The sequence below is a fragment of the Ursus americanus genome, chromosome 8, assembly GCF_024610735.1.
Source record: "Ursus americanus isolate L20-20 chromosome 8, mUrsAme1.1.p, whole genome shotgun sequence".
Classification (NCBI taxonomy): domain Eukaryota; kingdom Metazoa; phylum Chordata; class Mammalia; order Carnivora; family Ursidae; genus Ursus; species Ursus americanus.
In genome coordinates, this window is record NC_142134.1 from 6,191,897 (window position 1) to 6,211,317 (window position 19,421).

At 34.3% G+C, this 19,421-nt stretch overlaps 1 protein-coding gene across 1 annotated transcript in view; it reads left to right on the forward strand.

The window, feature by feature from the left end:
• The window catches only part of STPG2 (sperm tail PG-rich repeat containing 2), a 307,272-nt gene that overhangs the window by 215,945 nt on the left and 71,906 nt on the right, over window positions 1-19,421 (forward strand). Inside the window, exon 10 of the mRNA XM_087864396.1 lies at window positions 15,255-15,414. Coding sequence (XP_087720522.1) covers window positions 15,255-15,414 — 160 coding nt within the window. The remainder of the gene's footprint in view (window positions 1-15,254; window positions 15,415-19,421) is intronic.

Consider the following 19,421-nt stretch of genomic DNA (forward strand, 5'->3'; position numbering starts at 1 on the left):
AATCCAGTTCTTGTACTGTTATTGGATTTTCACACAAGGGTGCATGCATGCACAACAGATAAGTTTGTTGACTGTACAGTATAATGATTATTTACTATTCATTAAGTGGAAGTCGATCATCATAAAGGTCTTCATCCTGATCATTTTCATGTTGAGTAGGCTGAGGCAGAGGAAGAAGTGGAGGTGTTGGTCTTGCTGCCTTATGGTGGCAGAGGTACAAGAAATGGAGGAGATGGAAGGAGAGGCAGGCACTCTTGGTGTAACTTTGTGGAAATAACCATAATTTCTGTCTGACTTTTTTGCTTTTTTCATTTTTCTAAAAAATGTTGCTGTATGGTACCAATCAGTTCTTCTTCCACCATTTGCTTTAGTTTCAGTGCTGGTATCATAGAAAGGTCCATGGCATAAGTGAATTCAAAAGCAGTCTTCAATAATCAGAGTCCTTCTGCCACATTGTCTAAAGTCAGTTTGTTTTCTGGCACTGCTTCTTCTGTGTCTTCTTCCTCATCATCTGGCACTGGTTCAGAAGCACTCATTTCCATCAAGTTGTCTTCTGTTCATTCCTCTGGTTTGGTGTCTATTAGATCTTGAATTTTTCCAAAACCCATATCTTGAAACTGTCTCCCCCCACCTCTTTTTCCATAACTACAATCTCTTTCATGATTTTTTTGATTGCATCTGTTGTAAATCATATGAAGTAATGCAAAACATTTAGACACATGAATAGACATTTTTCCAAAGAAGACATACAGATGGTCAACAGACACATGAAAAGATGCTCAACATCACTTATCATCAGGGAAGACAAATCAAAACTACAATGAGAATCACTTCACAGTTGTCAGAATGGCTAAAATCAGCAATGCAAGAAACAACAGGTTTTGACAATGATGTGGAGAAAGGGGAACCCTCTTACACTGTTGGTGGGAAAGAGAACTGGTGCAGCCACTCTGGAAAACAGTATGGAGGTTCCTCAAAAGTTAAAGCTAGAACTACCCTAACCCAAAGAATACAAAAATACTGATTCAAAGCGATACATGTGCCCCCATGTTTATAGCAGCATTCCATACAATGGAATATTAATAAAAGAATGAAATCTTCCTGTTTGCAGTGATATGGATGGAACTAGAGAGAGTTATGCTAAGTGAAATAAGTCAGAAAAAGACAAATACCATGTGATTTCACTCATATTTGGAATTTAAGAAGCAAAATAAACAAACATGGGGGGAAAAAGAGAGGCAAATTAAGAAACAGACTCCTAACTATAGAGAACAAACTGATGGTTACCAGAGGGTAAATGGGTGGGGGGACGGGTTAAATAGGTGATGAGGATTAAGGAGGCACTTGTGATGAGCACCGGGTGTTGTACAGAAGTGTTGAATCACTGAATTGTATGCCTGAAGCTAATATTACACTGTATGTTAACAATAATTTATTTATTTTTTATAGATTACTTATTTATTTGAGAGCAAGAGATCAAGCATGAGCAGAGGGTAAGGGCACAGGGAGAGGAAGAAGCAGACTCTCTGATGAGCAGGGAGTCCCACACAGGGCCAATCCCAGGACCCTGAGATCATGACCTGAGCTGAAGGCAGACACTTAACAGACTGAGCCATCTAGATGCCCCTGTTAACACAGTTTTCTCTGGCAGGAGTTTATTGTTTCAGGCTTGATGGCTTTCATGGCTTTTTCTATAATAATGATGGCATTGTCAGTGGTGTAATCCTTCCAGACTTTCATGATATTCTCTTATTGGGTTTCTCTTCCATAGGATTGACAGTCCTTTCCATAGAGTACTATGTATAAGGAGCCTTAAAGGTGTTTATGATGACCTGATCTAGAGGCTGAATTAGAGATATGTTTAGAAGCAAGTAGACCTCATGGGGTAGATAGGGACATTGTCCAATATCAATATCAAAAGATGGATATGTTTATTTCACCTTGGGGTGCTGAAATCAAGCTCAAAAAAATAGCTCTTTGAATGTAGTTTTAATTGCTTTCTACATTTTTAAAAAAATATTTTATTTATTTATTAGTCAGAGAGAGAGAGAGAGCAAGCAGGGGGATCGGCAGGCAGAAGGAGAAGCAGTCTACCTGGTGAGCAAGGAGCCCGATGTGGGGCTGGATCCCAGGACCTTGGGATCATGACCCAAGCTGAAGGCAGATGTTTAACTGACTGAGCCACCCAGGCATCCCTGCTTTCTACAGTTTTTTTATTTGGTTTGTGGGCCATCAGAATTGTAATTTTTAATTGTCTTCAAAGAATGAAGATTTAAAATGTCTCACTGAACAGGTTAGATATCTCAGTTGCTCTTGGATTACTGGTTTATAGACTCGTGCATGCGCTCACGCACACACACACACACACACACACACATTTCTTTTTTCTTTCTTTTTTTTTTTTTTTTAAAAGATTTTGTTTTATTTATTTGACAGAGACAGCCAGCGAGAGAGGGAACACAAGCAGGGGGAGTGGGAGAGGAAGAAGCAGGCTCCCAGTGGAGGAGCCTGATGTGGGGCTTGATCCCAGAACGCTGGGATCACGCCCTGAGCCAAAGGCAGACGCTTAATGACTGCGCCACCCAGGCGCCCCCCCCCACATTTCTTATTAGATTTTGAACTTCTTAATTCAGATGATTATGCTTAATGCCCAAGATTCATACTACTGCACTACAGACTTTTTTTTCCCAAAGCAATAAATCTTCAGTTCATTATGATTCCACTCAACAAAAGACCTATAGAAATGATTTATTATTTAGAGATGATACATTTGATGGTTTTTTGGAAAACTTTTTTCCCCTCTGTAGTCATATGTGCTTTATTATCAAGTGCATATTTAGATTAGGTTCTTGAATTGTAATGGTGATCTGCTGCCTTTTTTTAAAAAAATAAAATTTGACTGAAAATGTTTGTCATTTTTCTAATGAGTTAGCCAAAGAAATGCAGCTATTATTCCATATTAAGCCCGCATTTTCTTCCCTAAATTCCACTTATGTTAAATTGTTTTCTTTTTCTCTGATTTTTAATACCACAAAATAACTTCAGAGTCAGTTACAAGTGTAACAATTAATGCTTTAATTTTATAGATCTCACTGTGACATTTTTCCTGATAGGTAAAGCAGTCCATTGGAAAAGTGCATGTATTTTTCTTTCCCTCTTATTTGTAAGATTTCTATTCGGTGATACTCTTTTCTTTGATTATCAAAGACTCCCACTGCAGGCAGTGCTATTGCTTGTGCCTAAGAATATTTCTGCAAGTTGCATCACTAATGCTACTCGCCAAGTTGAGTGTACAGAAAGTTTCTCATCTCCTATTCATGTTCATCAATATCAAGCACCTGTAGATGCTTTAGGATGAGGCTCTAGTGCAGAATGCGTGAGTTTTTTCCCCAGGAAATTTGCAGTGAAGCAGGTGCTGGATGGATTTTTCCCCCCTACTGCATGAGCTCTGTTAATTCTACCTTCAGTAGGCCCGATGTTTGAATAAGCCAGATGTCTAATAAATTATTTTCACGTGCAGAATTTCAGCTTTTTGTACTCTGATACAGCTTGGTCTTACTCCTTACTGTAAGAAAGTTTAATAGCAATGTGATTTAAGGTTTTGTTTTGCTTTTTAATAGGGGGATATGAGTGATTTAACTCATGGATACTTTTAGAACCTTATAGATAATCAATCCTATTGACTTTCTTTTTCTAGTTAAAGAATTCCTAAGTAACTTAGGGGGGTAAAAGGCAGTGCCTCACCAGCAAGGTTGTTCCTGATTTTAGAGACAAAGCACCAATAAAGCCAATCCAGAAAAAGGGTTCTTGTCTAAGCTTTCTTGTACAACCACAGCACTGGCCGCTGGTGTTTATTTTCTCCCTTCAAGGCTTGGGGGTTAGCAGCTTTATAGATAAGGGCAGTCCTGATCATAAACCTGACTGCGTTGGCACAAAATAGTAGAGTTAGCCTATCTCTTCCTGCCTTAAATCCTGGTGCTTGCTTGACTTACTAATAATGTCCTTTAGCATTTTATTTTCAGAATAGGGCACTTCCATTTGCATTAAAAACCTGTTCAGGCAGATATCCTTTCCCTTCAATAATTTTCTTAATGGTGTCTGGGAACTCATCCTCTGCCTCTTGGTTGGCAGAAGCCGCTTCTCCTGTTATCTTGACATTTTCTAAGCCAAACGTCTTTCTAAAATCATCAAACCATCCTTTGCTGGCATTAAGTTCTCCAGCTTTAGTTCCTTTACCTTCCTTTTGGCTTAAGTTGCCATATAATGACTTTACTTTTCCTTGAATCGTATTAGTCTATAAGTATCCCTTTCTTATAGCAATCCTGCACCCATAGCAAAAGCTGCCTTTTCAAGACAAATACAAAACCATTTCACAAAAAGTGCAAGGTTTTTTGCATCTGCTGGTGTAGCTGCAGTGGTGGCTTCACAAACAGGCTTTTCTTTGTTTGCCTTGGCCCTTAACTCTGGATGCATTTATTTTGAAATGGTGGGCTGCAGACCTCAGTCTGTGGTACGTGTCAAGCAATTCAACTTTTTCTTGTAACGCCATGACTTTTCTCTGCTTCTTAGCAGCACTTCCAGCATCGCTAGAGGCACTTTGTGTGGGTCCCATGGGGTTAGTCAGGGTTTACAGTATTGCATTAAACATTGTGAAAAATATGTGAGAACCACAAGAGATCACGTTTTGCTGCGATATGCAATTTACTGGAGAGAGAAACTGTTCATGTGGAGGAATTAGTGTCACACAATGTTTTAGGCAGATATTCACAACACTTGAGCTCTCTGCAATAGCAACAGAAGGTGGCTATGAAGTTACCACAGTAGTACAGTGTGTGCTACAGTTATTTTAATGCAGCTTTGATTTAATACTGCATCTTTATGTTGGCTTTCATTTCTCTCATCTGCAAATGGTGCCATGTACTATCTGTATGTTTTGATACATTTTAACTTTTCATAATAGATTTGTGTATATTTTATTGTAGTCAATGATAAAATAGATTTGTGTATATTTTACTGTAGTAAATGATAAAATCTACATATATTTTAGGCACTCATGACATACCTTTTTCTTAAATGTTTCCATATTTCTAGGCTATGCCGTTCATCTGTGAGTTTTTTCAAATTGTTGCAAATCACCAAAAAATTTTCCAATATACTTACTGAAAAAAATTCTGTGTGTAAGTGGACTCATGTAGTTCAACTCATGTTTTTCGAGGGCCAGTGTACTATTGGGGAATTTTACATTGCTAAAACCTTTCTGAAGTTACTTGATAATTTCACCCAAAAGTTAATGTGCACATATCTTTGCCTTAACAATTCCGTTTTTAAGGGCTTATCTTGGCATTTGTCCAGAAGTGCATAAACATACATGTTTTCCTTTATTATGTCATTGTTTGTAACAATGCGAAAGTGGGAATGAGTTAAATGTTCGCTGGTGAAGGCTGATTAAGTAATAGAGCAGAATAATAGACTTTCTTTTTTACTTCGTATTTCAGTTTTTTACAATAAGAATGTAGTGTAGTGATGGGAAAAGAAAATAGAACAATACCTGATTACATCAAAGATGATCTATACTGACCCTTCGGGTTTGTTAGCTTTTCTGTTGTTGTTGTTCATTTCATTTTGCTCTGTGTTTGTGTGTGTGTGTTCCTTTTTAATTTTTCCTGTGAGTTCTCTGGCAAATTTGGAGTGTCTTCATGAGAGATATGAATTAGGTGCTTTTCTAAACTGAAACCATGAACTTTCTTTTTTCTTTCTATTACACACGTCTTTTTTTTTCACATGCTTTTGTGCATGTTTAACTGACTTTCTCTTTTATCATACAGACATTAATATGGACTATCTTTATAAATCAGAAATTCACTTTTCTCAAGGTAGTTATATCTTTAAGGTATTGAAAGTATCTGTTTTCTATAAAACCAGAACCTGGGACGAGAACATTTATATTTTCTTTAATATATTGAAATGTAGATTTCCAGAAACTCTAAAAAAAGACATTTAAAATTGTTCAATAAATAATACTTTTTAAAAAGAATTGATTCATCTCCCTGAAATGCATGGGGAAAAGAATTTCTTTTTTTAAGCATGACATTTCTTTAATAATGTCAGTCACTGGTAGAGGACTCTATTCTGAATTATGTTTTTTTCATGTCTAATAAAGATATTTGTTAAATTATATTTAGCCCATGATCAAGTTACAATTTTATGTCAGTCTTTGTGCTTTTTGTCATTTGAAACAGATATACTGATATTTTTTTAAGTTGTATGTTCTAAGATTAAATTATTTCTGACATTGAAAAATATATTACTTTCAAATAGTACTTTATTTAGTTATTTGAGGTAAAATCAAGTATCCTCCAAATATCTGATATATTAGGAACTCAATATTTATAATGAGGTATAATAATAACTAAAATTTACATAGCACTCACCTATGTACCTAGCACTCTGTGTTGCACATATATTAACTCATTTAATCCTAACAACAAGCCTAGGAGGTAGGAACTATTATTATTCCCATTTTACATACGAGGAAAATTGAGACATAAGATTTACCCATAGTCATATGATTAGCAAAATGCTGGGCCAGGGCTTGAACCCAGACAATATAGCTTCAGAGTCCATAATCTTCACTAAGGTTGGACACTAATTCCAGTGCTTAGTAAAGACTCAGTAAATTTTTGTTAGACTAAAACTAAAATAGTGTAACATTTAAAAACAGTGTCACTTAAGTACCATTTTGTTTATAGTACAGGGGAAACAATATACCAAAGTTTTCAAAAGAAAGGAAAGGAAGAAGTAAGGATATTAGCATTATTTTTAGAGGATTATTTTTTTGATTCCCCATGAAGTTAAGATATTTTGGATGTTTTTAGATGGCTATAACCTTTATATGTATGACTCTTGGAAAGTGGTAGGATCCTCGAAGCTTTTCCATTTAATATTTAATTCTGCTTGCTTTGTTTCTTTATCTATTCAATCAAGAAACATTTAGTGTCACTAAAAAATGTGCTATTAAGTTTGACACCAAGTATAAACTAACTTGAACAATTCTTTAGTGCCATATAAGAACATAAATATGGAATGAGATGAGATATTTAAAATATATTTAATTCATCACAGCAGATATTTATAGGAACATCAGGGGAGAATAACTTGGTTTCCTTCATTTCAAATGCACAATTTGCCTTTTGCTATTAAGATCTATAAACTATGTGCCATAACATGGAAAACAGTTGTTTTGTGTATGGGTAACATTACCAGAGCTCTTTATCTCTCTGTGTAGACAATGTTCAGTTCCTGTCATTGCATACTTCCTTTGTTGTAATCACCTTGCTTTCTCTCTCCTCTCTTTTTCATTGTTTATTCCTCTCTCTCATCACCTCTACTCTTCTCTGTCTACATATAATCGTAATTATTTTTTTGATGTAGGTAATGGGATGCTAAGATATTTATAGCTTGCAGAAAGTCTGGATCATTCTGCCTTCTCTTAACTTACTGTGAGAGAGGCAACTTCCAAATATGAATAGTTCTATGACTCATCTCACTGTCAATTTCATAGGAAGAAGAGAAGGGAGAAACACATCTCCTGCATAGACACCCACTAAATATTTCTGAGCATGACCTTCAGCATATATCATGGTGAGAGGGAGTTGGATGAGTGAGTAAGGTTCTTCAAGGCCTGCTTGAAGCTAAAAACAAGTCTGTAAATATAACCCAGCAATTCTGACTCCATGTTTTGTGTTATTTCAGGAGTACTACCTGAAAATGATCCTTCTTTTTGTGTAAGGGGTAATTCTTGTCATACTGAGTGTAATAGATGATACTAGGGGTCATTTGATTTCAAAAAGTTTGAACATAACAAATTGATTAGAATTTTACTTGTAGACATTTCTCCAGGGTTAATGAAAATTTTTGCAACTCTACTATTCACATTCACACATCCCTCCCAAATCACATTCAAAATTTGCCTCTTTTAAGTTTTCTAAGTTTATCAAGATAATTTTTAGTGCCTTATCTAAATCTGTCCAGCTGGGTCTGGGAACAATTGTGTTTTTTTTTTTTTTAAAAATCACTTACATTTACTTTCTTTCTTTTCACATTCAACTTACAGAAGAATTAACTTCTGGATTTGTATTGAGTTGATAAAACACTGAAGAAATGATATCATGTCAGTTAGAGCTATTAGAACTGGCAATAATCTATGTTTTTTTCCTATCTCAGTGGAATTAGCATTTACAGGAAAAGATAGGTTACACAGGCCATTTCTGTTCATGTGTTTTACTCTAATCTGCTGAGATACACATTTTTTTCTATAAAACCAATGTCAAAGGTGGTCATGAAAAGCTCAAGCATCAAAGTGAAAGTCTACTTTTTTGATACCAAAGAGAAGGAGATGCATCTCACATAAAATATTAATCAAATTTAACTACCTAATGGATTTATGAAAGCTAGTCCTTGATCAGTGTGAATGGGCATATCCATACTTGTACATCATTGCTGATACTATAAGTTGCATCTATTTTTATTAGAAACAGGAACATCTTTAGGGAAAGCAGTACTTGAACAGTCTTTACCCAGCACACATTTAATATAGAACTGCTTTTATGTGAGACAAATTTAAGCACTATAGGGGTTGAAAATACTTTCAAGGCATTGTGTCAACCCTACTGTTATGGGGCAGCTCAGTGATAAGACCAAACATGGGAGGGGAGGCTTCAAGGTAGACAGATACTGATAGATTTATTCACTCTTTCATTAGCTCATATATTTATTCATTGATGGGGCTCCTGGGTGGCTCAGTTGGTTAAGCGTCTGCCTTCAACTCAGGTCATGATTCTGGGGTCTTGGGATCAAGCCCCACATTGGGCTTCCTGCTTAGTGGAGAATCTGCTTCTCCTTTCCCTCTGCTCCTCCCCTCTGCTCGTGCTCTCTCCCTGAAATAAATAAATAAAAATTAAAAAAAAATATTCATTGATCAATTATTGTGTGTAATGCACTTGCCATCACTGAAGATACTTTGATCAATGAAACAATACTTTCTCAACCTTCAAGAACTGTACATCCTATGGGAATGATGATATTAAACAAATAATTGAAGACTTATTTAATTGCAAGTGTAACAACCACTGCAAAGCTAAGAGTGGTGTGTTCTGAAAGTGTTATTACTGGAAACCTGACAGAGCTAATGAATTGAGGGAAAGTTGAGACCCAGAGGATGAGCAAGAGTTAGAGAACAAAGCCTATAAGTCTTGGGTCAAAATAAATTTTGAGAGAGATAGTCTAATATCCTGGATAATATACTAGAAGTGAGTTAATTATTTTACAATTTTAATGCCCTCAAAGGCAGAGAAATGTTATGACTGAGATTACTAGTTGTCAACCCCATATCTATTCTCTTTTTTTCCCCTTACTAACAGAACCCGATTTTATTTGAAGAACAATGTGCCTAGCTAAAACAGCTACTTTTTTTCAGGTTCTCTTACAGTTATAGGGTAGTTATTTGAATAGTTTTAACTAATGAAAAGGAAGCAGAAGTTATTGGATTTGGAAAGTTCTTCAGAGAAACCTGTTCGATTGTTAAACATATTTTTTTGCCTTTTGTCCTTTCTCTCCATTTCTGAAATAAGCATGTTATAGCTAGAGCTATGCAGTATTTTGAGGACATAAGGATGAAGTCTACAATCTAAGAACCATGCAGGAATAAAGCATGAAAGGGCCTAAATGTCCAATGCTATTGTGGAGCCCCTGTGCTCCTGGATTCTTAATGTCTGCTTTTTTTTAACTGAGAGAATAAAAAAAAATTCATCTGTAAATACATAAGGCAAATAAAATCTTACCTGAGGAATCATCAGATAGCTGTAAATCCTCTCCCTGCTCTTATATCGATGAACAAAGAAATAAATATTCAAATAAATGTGACATATTTGTTTAATGAGCTATTTATATATTTATGTGTCTATACAAATAAGTATACAGTATACTTATGTTTACATGTTTATCCAAATAAGTATATTTATACAATAAATAACAGAAAAATTGAAAAGTGAAGGATATCGTTTGTAGCCAGGGCAATCAAGAATGGAAGAGGCTCTGCTTGAACTGGGTTTTACAATTGTAAAGTTACCTCCAAACTTAAAAAGGCTTTCGGTGCCAAAGAGAATTTTCTGAAAATTTTTCCCATAGCACTCAGGAACCAATGCACTTTTCCAGCAGAATTTGGTCGTGTTAGTCCAATACCTTTTTTGCTACTGTGATGCCGATGGTTTGAGATGGAAGACCTAAGTTTGAAGAGACAGTACAGTTGTCAGGTGTATTTTAGGGCCCATAGCAGGATTGTTTCGGTAGTAAAGAAAAGAAAGGGATAAAGTGAGAGAAGTTACAATCTATAACTAATGATTGGGAGAGGAAGGTGAAGAAAAGTGAATGCAGCTTGGTATTTTCAGGTTTGGCTAAATAAGGAATTATTGTAGGTAGGTGAAAAAGGATAGATGGTAAGGGTAGTTGGGGAAGGGAAGATAAGGAGTTTTATTTGAAGGCTATCTGAGGATAATGAAGTGGAAATGTCAGCAAATAACTGGAAATCTGTGATTCAAGTGTGAATTGTATAATGTTACATTAGAGAAATTAGGTGAAATCAGTGGTTTTATTGTCTACATGTTTTCGTCTGCCAGCACTTTTTATTATTCTTTACTGAGCCTTGAGTCTCATGGTATAGCTGACAATTTTAGGTCCTTTCATAAAATAGCATTAGGGTAAAAGTTCTTTTCCAGTATATCAGGAGATTATGGACAATAAAATCAATATTTTCTATTCTTGCCTATCACTTACAATTAACAGTATATTTGTATCTGTATTAAAATACTTTTTGTTCTAAAATAACACTTATTCTTTCCTAAGTCAAATATTTAAAGAGGTGTGTGTTCAGGATGATGAATGTTAGGAAAGCTGAAAAAATGGCAAGGGTAACCATATGGTCATAATTATAATTTGTGATAGGCAAAACAAAGATAATTTGATGATCATCTGAAATGCCTTTCTTCTCCATAAACCTAAAATTAAGCAACTTGGATAAGCATATTGGTAAATTGCTTGTTTTGTTTTGTTTTTTGCAGAAGTTTAATTTTTAATTTTTTTTTAGTTTCAGAGGTAGAATTTAGTGATTCGTCAGTTGCATATAACACTCAGTGCTCCTTTCAAGCGCCTTCCTCAATGCCCATCACCAAGTTACTCCATCCCCTCCAGCACCCCTCAGGTTGTTTCCTAGAGTTCAGTGTCTCGTGGTTTGCCTCCCTGTCAATTTTCATCTTATTTTATTTTTCCTCCCCCCCATGTTTATCTGCTTTGTGTCTTAAATTCCACATATGAATGAAATCATATGGTATTTGTCTTTCTTTGACTGATTTATTTCACTTAGCATAATACCCTCTAACAATTTACATTATTGCAAATGGCAAGATTTCGTTCTTTTTGATGGCTGAGTAATATTCCATTGTATAAATGGCTTTAATCAAAGTTTTCTGCATATTCAGGCAAACTTCACTACACTTATGGCCCATAATTTTTTTTACTATATATATTTGATTAAAGATTTTGATTCAAAGCTTTGATTGAAAGATTCATTGAAATCTTCCTAATTTAAGTCTTCTTAACTGATAAGCTTCATTATAGAAGAAATTCCAGTGATTTTTAAATAATTATGTATTTGAGATTTTAAAATAAAATTTTAGACTGGAATATACTTAGGCATGAAATAACAGCCAGGACAATTTATGCAAAAATATAATGAAACCTTATTTTAGCCAAAGCATAGTTAGTGGTCTTTATTATATTATGCTGTCTAACATTTTACTTATATAAAATGCTGTTAGATCTGTTATATATTGCTGTGGACTCATCCTTCTAGTGACAGTTTACCTGATAAATACCGTGAGATAAAGATTCTACTCTGCCTTTGTGGCTCTGCACTTGTCGCCCTTTTGAGTTTGGTGTTGAGAACCTGAAGGTCTGTTTTATTTCTTCCTGCAATTTCTACCCTCTGAAGTTTTCAGCTTTACTCTTTAGCTTCCTACCCCACTCAAGTTCAAATATCTTGAAGACGAGTCTTGTATTTGGGCATGGGAAGTTTTGCAGAGGCTTCAACTTGCTTGACAGAACTGAATAAAATCACAAAGTGTATGAAATGGTTTTTCCAAAACATAAATGGGGTGACATGCTTTCCTTTGAGGCTGGTTAAAACTAGTGATTTTTTCTTTTTAAACTGCCTGGGATACTGTCCATGTGATTCTCAACATCTTAACTACTTTTCATTGTTGTTGTTCTTTGGTGCTTAAAATACTGGAAGCTTTCCTTTTAAATAGCCAGTTGACATCTCTCCAGGCAAGGAAGATATCACTGATGGTTACAAGTAGTTTCACACCTAATAGAAATAATAATGCTAATGACAATGATGATGGCAGTAGAAGGAAACACTAGTGCTTGTTATGTATCAGATACCATTCTAAGAATTTTACATATATCATTTTAATTCTATGATTATGTCATTTTTTGATAGGGCCTGGGTTTTCCAGATGAAATCAGGACACCTTGGATTTACCTTTATTTTGCATTGAGGCATAGCTTTTATTTCATCAGACATTTTACCACATTTCTCAGTTTCTACTTGCTCTTGTTGCCTCTGGGAGCTGGACAGAGCTTCTAGCACTGCCAACCCCTCACTAGAATGGAATTTTTAATGCTCTGTATTTCTTTGAATACCTGGCTGCCAGTTCAAAGGCTGTCATTTAAGCCTATGACCTAGATTCATGTTCTAGCTAAAAAATTTGACCAGGAGGATGTGAATCAGGCATTTTTAGTTTTTGTGCCAGATCTCAGATACTGCTGGAAAGTATGGGGAATTTTCCAAACACAGGAATAGAATACAAATAACCAGGTTAAAAAAAAAAAAAGGCATGAGAAATGTCTATCATATCCACTCATCATGTGCCTTTCCTATTTTCTGTGATATATAAAGAATCACCCACAGAGATTTGATGGTCTTACCTATACATACTATTTTTTTCCTGTTTACCTATACATACTATACCTATACATACTATACCTGTATACCTATACATACTATTTTTTTCCTGTTTACCTATACATACTATTTTTTTCGTGTTTAGAGTACCATCTATAAGTATTGCTTAAACTAATGCTCTTAAACAGTGTTTCAGATTTGTCTTAGTAACCATTTGCCTAGGAAATTGACTTGAAATATCAATCTCTTGCTCAGACAAAATGAGAATTGAAGATGAGTAAGAAGAGCTTAGAAACATTGATAAAGGACAGAAGCAGGGAATCTGTTTTCAGAGGTGCATGGACCTGCTATAGGAAGAGATGACCATGAACGAGGGTAGTGTATCTTCACTTGGTAGAGGACACGGCAAATCTATAGAAATTTAGGATAAGTAGTTTGATGAATTTTCCTCGGTGGGAACACGCTATTTTAAGAAAACTGATCACTGATGAAGTTTCTTATCTTTGCTTCAAGGCATTAAAAAAAAAGGCATTTGGCTGTGTGGCAGCAGCCAAAGCCACCAATCATATATAGGCTAGGCATTGGAAAAAAGAGTAGGTGGTGACACCAGGCAGGGTGTTAAGGAGGCAATAACTATAATAGCTTCACATAAAAACACTAAAATGTATAGTAAGTACAATCAAGATCTTTGCAGAGTTTTCCTAAACACTCTGAATATATTGTGTGCACTCAAGATTTCTTTGTGCTTTGGTACTGTCTTCCATTTTCCTTTCACATACCACAGAAGCAGCCCAAAAGATCCAGAAGTTATCTTTGAAGCTACTACTGTTATTGCTTATATTCAGCGTACCTTTACTAAATATTCTGTTGACGCGGGCAAGACGAAAACAACTGCTGACAATTTTAGCTGACTTACAGAATGTGGCATTTGGTGTTTGACACCGCACTTAAACCAGATATGTGGGGTCTCACGTAGGAATCTCCTCCCCTTGTACCCTTACCATATTTAATGATTCTTTGCCAGTGGAAGATAATGTTGTTGGCATATGCTTGAAGGAGATACTAAGGGCGTGAGAAGCAAGAGAACGTATGGCTCCTAGGTGGACTTTAAAAGTATGATTTTTCAGTATCCAAATTTGTTTAACTTACTTGAAACATTGAAATACTTCCCTATTAACCCAAACCCTGAAGTTCAGTATTGTTTTTTGCATTGAAATTAACTTTTGTGGAATAGTAAGATTATCTAATGCTTTTATGGACTTAGGTATCAATCTAAATATTTTACTTGTTTAACTCATTTAATTCTTATAACAACCCTATGATACATGATATAAATACTATTATTTTCTCCACTTACAAGTGAGAAAACTAAGAGTCATGGAGTTTAAGTGGCTTGCCTAGGGTCCCTAAAAAAGTAAGGAGCAGATACTTGAAACCCAAGAAGTCTAGAGCTAGAGTCTACACTGTTAGCCACAAGAGTGTCCTTGCCTACTAGAAAATCATTAAAACTTGAAAAGTTTGGCTTTTATATATAATAGAGATGAACAGATATGAGACATAGAATATGTTACATTTTAAAATAATTTGAGGAAAATGAGTTAAAATTCTTTTCATTGAAATAATTAGCTAATAGTTTACAAGCATTAATTGTACAACAAATATATATTTTATATTTAATTGAGTTTAGAATTATTATTATAGTTATTAATTTCCATGTGGTTTATGTTGATGAAAAATGTTAATATAACTGTAGAGCATATAAACAGCCATAAATGATGAAAGGGAAAGCCTTTCAACTTAATTGGAATCTATTGAAAATGAAATAAGCAGTCTCAGTTGTAGAATAAGTCAAGTGTGCTCACATAGAACAGTATAGCGGAGATAGTGTTGCTGCTTATGAAAGCAAATAATTACTCTCATTCCTGTATGAAATTTGATTTTCATTATGAAATTTGAAACTGAGAGTTTGATCTATATTATGAAAGCTATTTTTTTAAAAATATGAATCTAAATTTCATAATTCTATTTATTTTATCTTAAATTTTGACAAATTTACAGTTTCATTAGGAGGGTATAAATTTAGGGATATTCTTTTAAATTTCTTTTTTTTAAATGATTAGGAGAATTTTCATATTTTTCTTCTTACACCATTGCTTAGTGTGTACATCTGTGCTACATATTTTTAGGTATTTTCCATGTAAGACATGTTAATGCTCATCCATTGAAATTCTTTTAGGATATTCCAGCACCTGGCAGCTATGATGTTCAAAAATCATATGAGATGTCCCAAGTTCAACATAAATACATGCCGCCTCGTAGTTTTGTGGCTAAACTGAAACATGCCTCCTTTCTTAGCACAACTCCTCGATGCCTAGAAAAAATGACTGATGGACCAGGTAAGTACAGACTGTTGTTTTAAAGCTATGGGGAAAAAAATCTAAGGTTTCCATTATTAAGATAGACAATTATAAACATTCCTTTATATTTACCATGCCTCTTTTAAACATACAAGACAAAAAAGATATCTGCTTATCAGTGAAAGATTTTCGATTTTTTTTTCAACTGTAAGATCTGTTTGGAGTTTTATGTCTCTTAATTTTACCAAAGACCATCTTACGAGTTTTAACTTAAAGCTAGTAAAGTCATTTCCTCTTAGGGAAAAACCTAAATTCTTAATATGCTAGAAGTGTTAGAAGAGAAAGGCACTTTACTGTGGTTTGTAAGATCAATCATATACAAGACACACATCATGTTATTCTCATGGAATTATTTTAATTTTTCTCAAGTATCAAGAAAACATCCATGTAAAAAGATAAGCATTTATTTGAGGGGGTTAAAATTCTAAAAGCAATTTTGATTTTTAAAATTGGAATTAGTTCAGCTGCTAGAAATAGTGTTCTTAGACTAAAAATGAACGCAATAACTTTCCTTAGTAATGAGGATAAATCAGTTAAGTGTTATTTCACACAGGAAAACTAGATAGAAAATAGGAACCATAGTTTCAACAGTGATTTTGAAATGTATTGCCACTGAACAACCAAACCGTTGTAATGACTCTTTATGAGAATATGAAGAGAAAAAAATGAAACAGGATGGAGAAACTCGTTCAAGGGTTTCTGATGAAAAACCCATCAGCAAATGAGAATACTCAGAGAGCCTGTGATCCATAGAGGCTTGCTTTGTTTTTCATTGTCTTTCAAGAATCAAGTATATTGCCACCTTAAAGGTCTGTTGTAAGTCAAAATTTTAACTTTTCTTATTTTCTTTTTCTTCTCTTGAGTTACTGTACCATTGCTGATTTTGTCAGGTTTTAGCTTTGTTATCAAGTAGAATTCAAACCCCTTTGGTGTGTCCCTGACCACACTCAATATGTGGTCACCCAGAAGCGATGCAGGGAAATTAGTTCTTTTGAAGTTCTGGTACTATCATGGGCACCGTCACCGAGCACAATCAAATAATAAATAAATATTCATTTCAGGGTCTCTTGAAGTAAATTATGTTGAACTTCATATTTTCTGAAGATTATTTTTTCTCTCTGCCTTTACTGTTCTCTCCGTAAAAATTACTGTAGTTGGAAGGTATAGGAGTTTCAGTTAGATGTCAGGATTGGCACTGTGACTTTTCATTGTTTCAGTATTTCGCCTAGGGCAAGGAAATTCACTAATTGTTTTATTAGTTTCTGTTTTACAAAATTCAGAAAATATTTGCCACCTACTTGGCTCTCATGAGAATACTAAAGATTAATAAGAGTGTATTTCAAAGTCATTTTCAGAAGCTCTGACGCTCCTTAGAAGTATAAAATCTTATTATAATATGAAACATATTTGTTCTTCTTGTCAAGCCAACACTAGCTTCTGAAAGAATTTGGGAGAGAGGAATATCTTCATTATGAAGATAGTTACTATTTGGAAGTCAAAGACATAGTGACTGTCAAAGTCACTACACAACTGTAGAGTAGCCAGCTTGCTAAGCAGAAAGTTTATCACACTGGTTAAACTAATAACCCATGGTTTGCCATCCTGCATCTTAAAAGTAGTCTATAATTCAAAGAAATGATAGCAGAAAACCCACATGCATCTATAATAAATACATTAGAAAAAATGGATTTCTGAAGGTACTACCTGATACTATGATGTATAAAATTTGATTTCCTCTGACATGTGCAGATATTGTAGTAATTAGAATTATTCATTCTTTTAAATTTAATCTACTATTTAAGGTATACCATTCAAAACATGTCTCGAATATAGATTCAATAGGTGACCAGGGCCAATTCAATTAATATCCATGCTTCATTTGGTAATTGAAAATAATTTCCATTTGTCCTAATTCTCTTACACTGATCCAATCAAGGAAGAGATATTCAGGTGTGATATTATCAACTCTCTAAATAGATTCCTCATTTCTCATTGATTTTTACTTAGGCTAGGTTTTTTATTAATGAATATGACAAAGAATTATTGATTCTTTTTAGTATATACATAGTAATATGGTTTTCTGCTCTAAAATGAGAATAGTCCATTTCTGTTTATAATTCTTAATACCATCTAACTTAATATGTTAAGTCTTGTGATTTAAAAAAATCATTGTTATATAATCAAAAGATACAGGGATAATAGTTCTGTTGATTATATGCTGTGTGTCAGTTTTTATCCTATGAATGATATCCTTTCATATCATATCTCAGAATTAAATTAAGAGAGAAGTGTTTTTTTCAGGAAACAACAGGTGTTGGTAAGGATGTGGAGAAAGGGGAACCCTTTTACACTATTAGTGGGAATGCAGACTGATGCAGCCACTCTGGAAAATAGGTATGGAGAGTCCTCAAAAAGTCAAAAACAGAACTAACTTACAATCCAGCAATTGCATTACTAGGTATTTACCTGAAGAATACAAAAATGCTAATTCAAAGGGATACATGCACCCTGATGTTTATAGCAATGTTATCTGCAACTACCAAATTATGGAAAGAGCCCAAATGTCCATTGACTGATGAATGGATAAGGAAGTTGTGATACACACACACACACACACACACACACACACACACACACACAGTGGAACATTAGCCATAAAAAACAATGATATCTTGCTATTTGCAATGGATGTAAATGGAGCTAGAGAGTATTGTGTTAAGTGAAATGAGCCAGTCAGAGAAAGGCAAATATCATATGATTTCACTCATATGTGGAGTTTAAGAAACAATGATCATAGGGGAAAAAAAGAAAGACTCAAACCAAGAAACAGACTTTTAACTATAGAGAACAAATTGATGGTTACCAGAGGGAAGATGGGTGGGGGATGAGTTAAATAGGTATGGGGATTAAGGAGTGCACCTGTCATGATGAGCCCCGGGTGCTGTATGTAAGTGTTGAATCATAAAATTGTACACCTAAAACTAATATTACATTGTATGTTAACTAACTTGAATTTAAATAAAAACTTGAAAAAATATTTTTTAAATCCTATTTTTTGTCGTTTAAACATTGATAATTTTATTTTACCTTAATGCTGATGGGAAGGATCTTTTTGGGCTATACATCAAATATTTTATAAGATAAAATTATTTTATGTTGTTATGTGTGTATATACATATACACATAAATGAAACTATAAAATGGAATCAATTTATAGAGCATGATAGGCATATCCATTCCTTGAGTCATGACATTACTAAAAATTCAGTAGTTTGCCTTATAAAACTTAACATGTATATTGTTATCTTTATACCTATAAATAGAGTAATTGGCATATTAAAATTGATTACTGGATATTTTACATTTGTAGTTAAAGTGTTAAAAAATGAGGCTGCAAATGATATGAGTTAGGAGTTTGGTTGATAAATGAATAATAGTCTTATGGGATTTATCGACTTATAGGGCATTCATTCAATCACTCAACATTTTATGGTGATATATTTATTTCAAATTGTTTAGAGCTTTTATTAACAGCATGGAAGTAGTTTTGTTTTATTCATAAATGAAGTCTTTGCATATATTTAAGAAAGATTAAACTCATTTTCATTAGTCTAAATTAAAGAGGGAAATAGTACTTTTGCAATCAGTATAGTTTAGACCATTAAATGTTGTGTAACCAATGAAAACACATTAGAAAAATTTAATGAAGAGATTATTAAATGAGGTGCATCACATTATAAAGCAATCTACTCTTATTGCACCAAGTTTTAATTCATAGATATGTAAATGATTTTGTGATTGATCCAGCTCAGGTAAAGTAAAATTTTTTGTTAAGTGGAAGAGGGCTTAAACATTACTTTATTGCTCATATTGACCTGGTTTTGGACATTTAGAGGAGGGAAATACTCAGCAAATTTAAAAAGAAAATGAATGAAAATATGAAGTGTGGAAAACTGGGGGCTCTTATACAGTGTGGTGGAAGTATA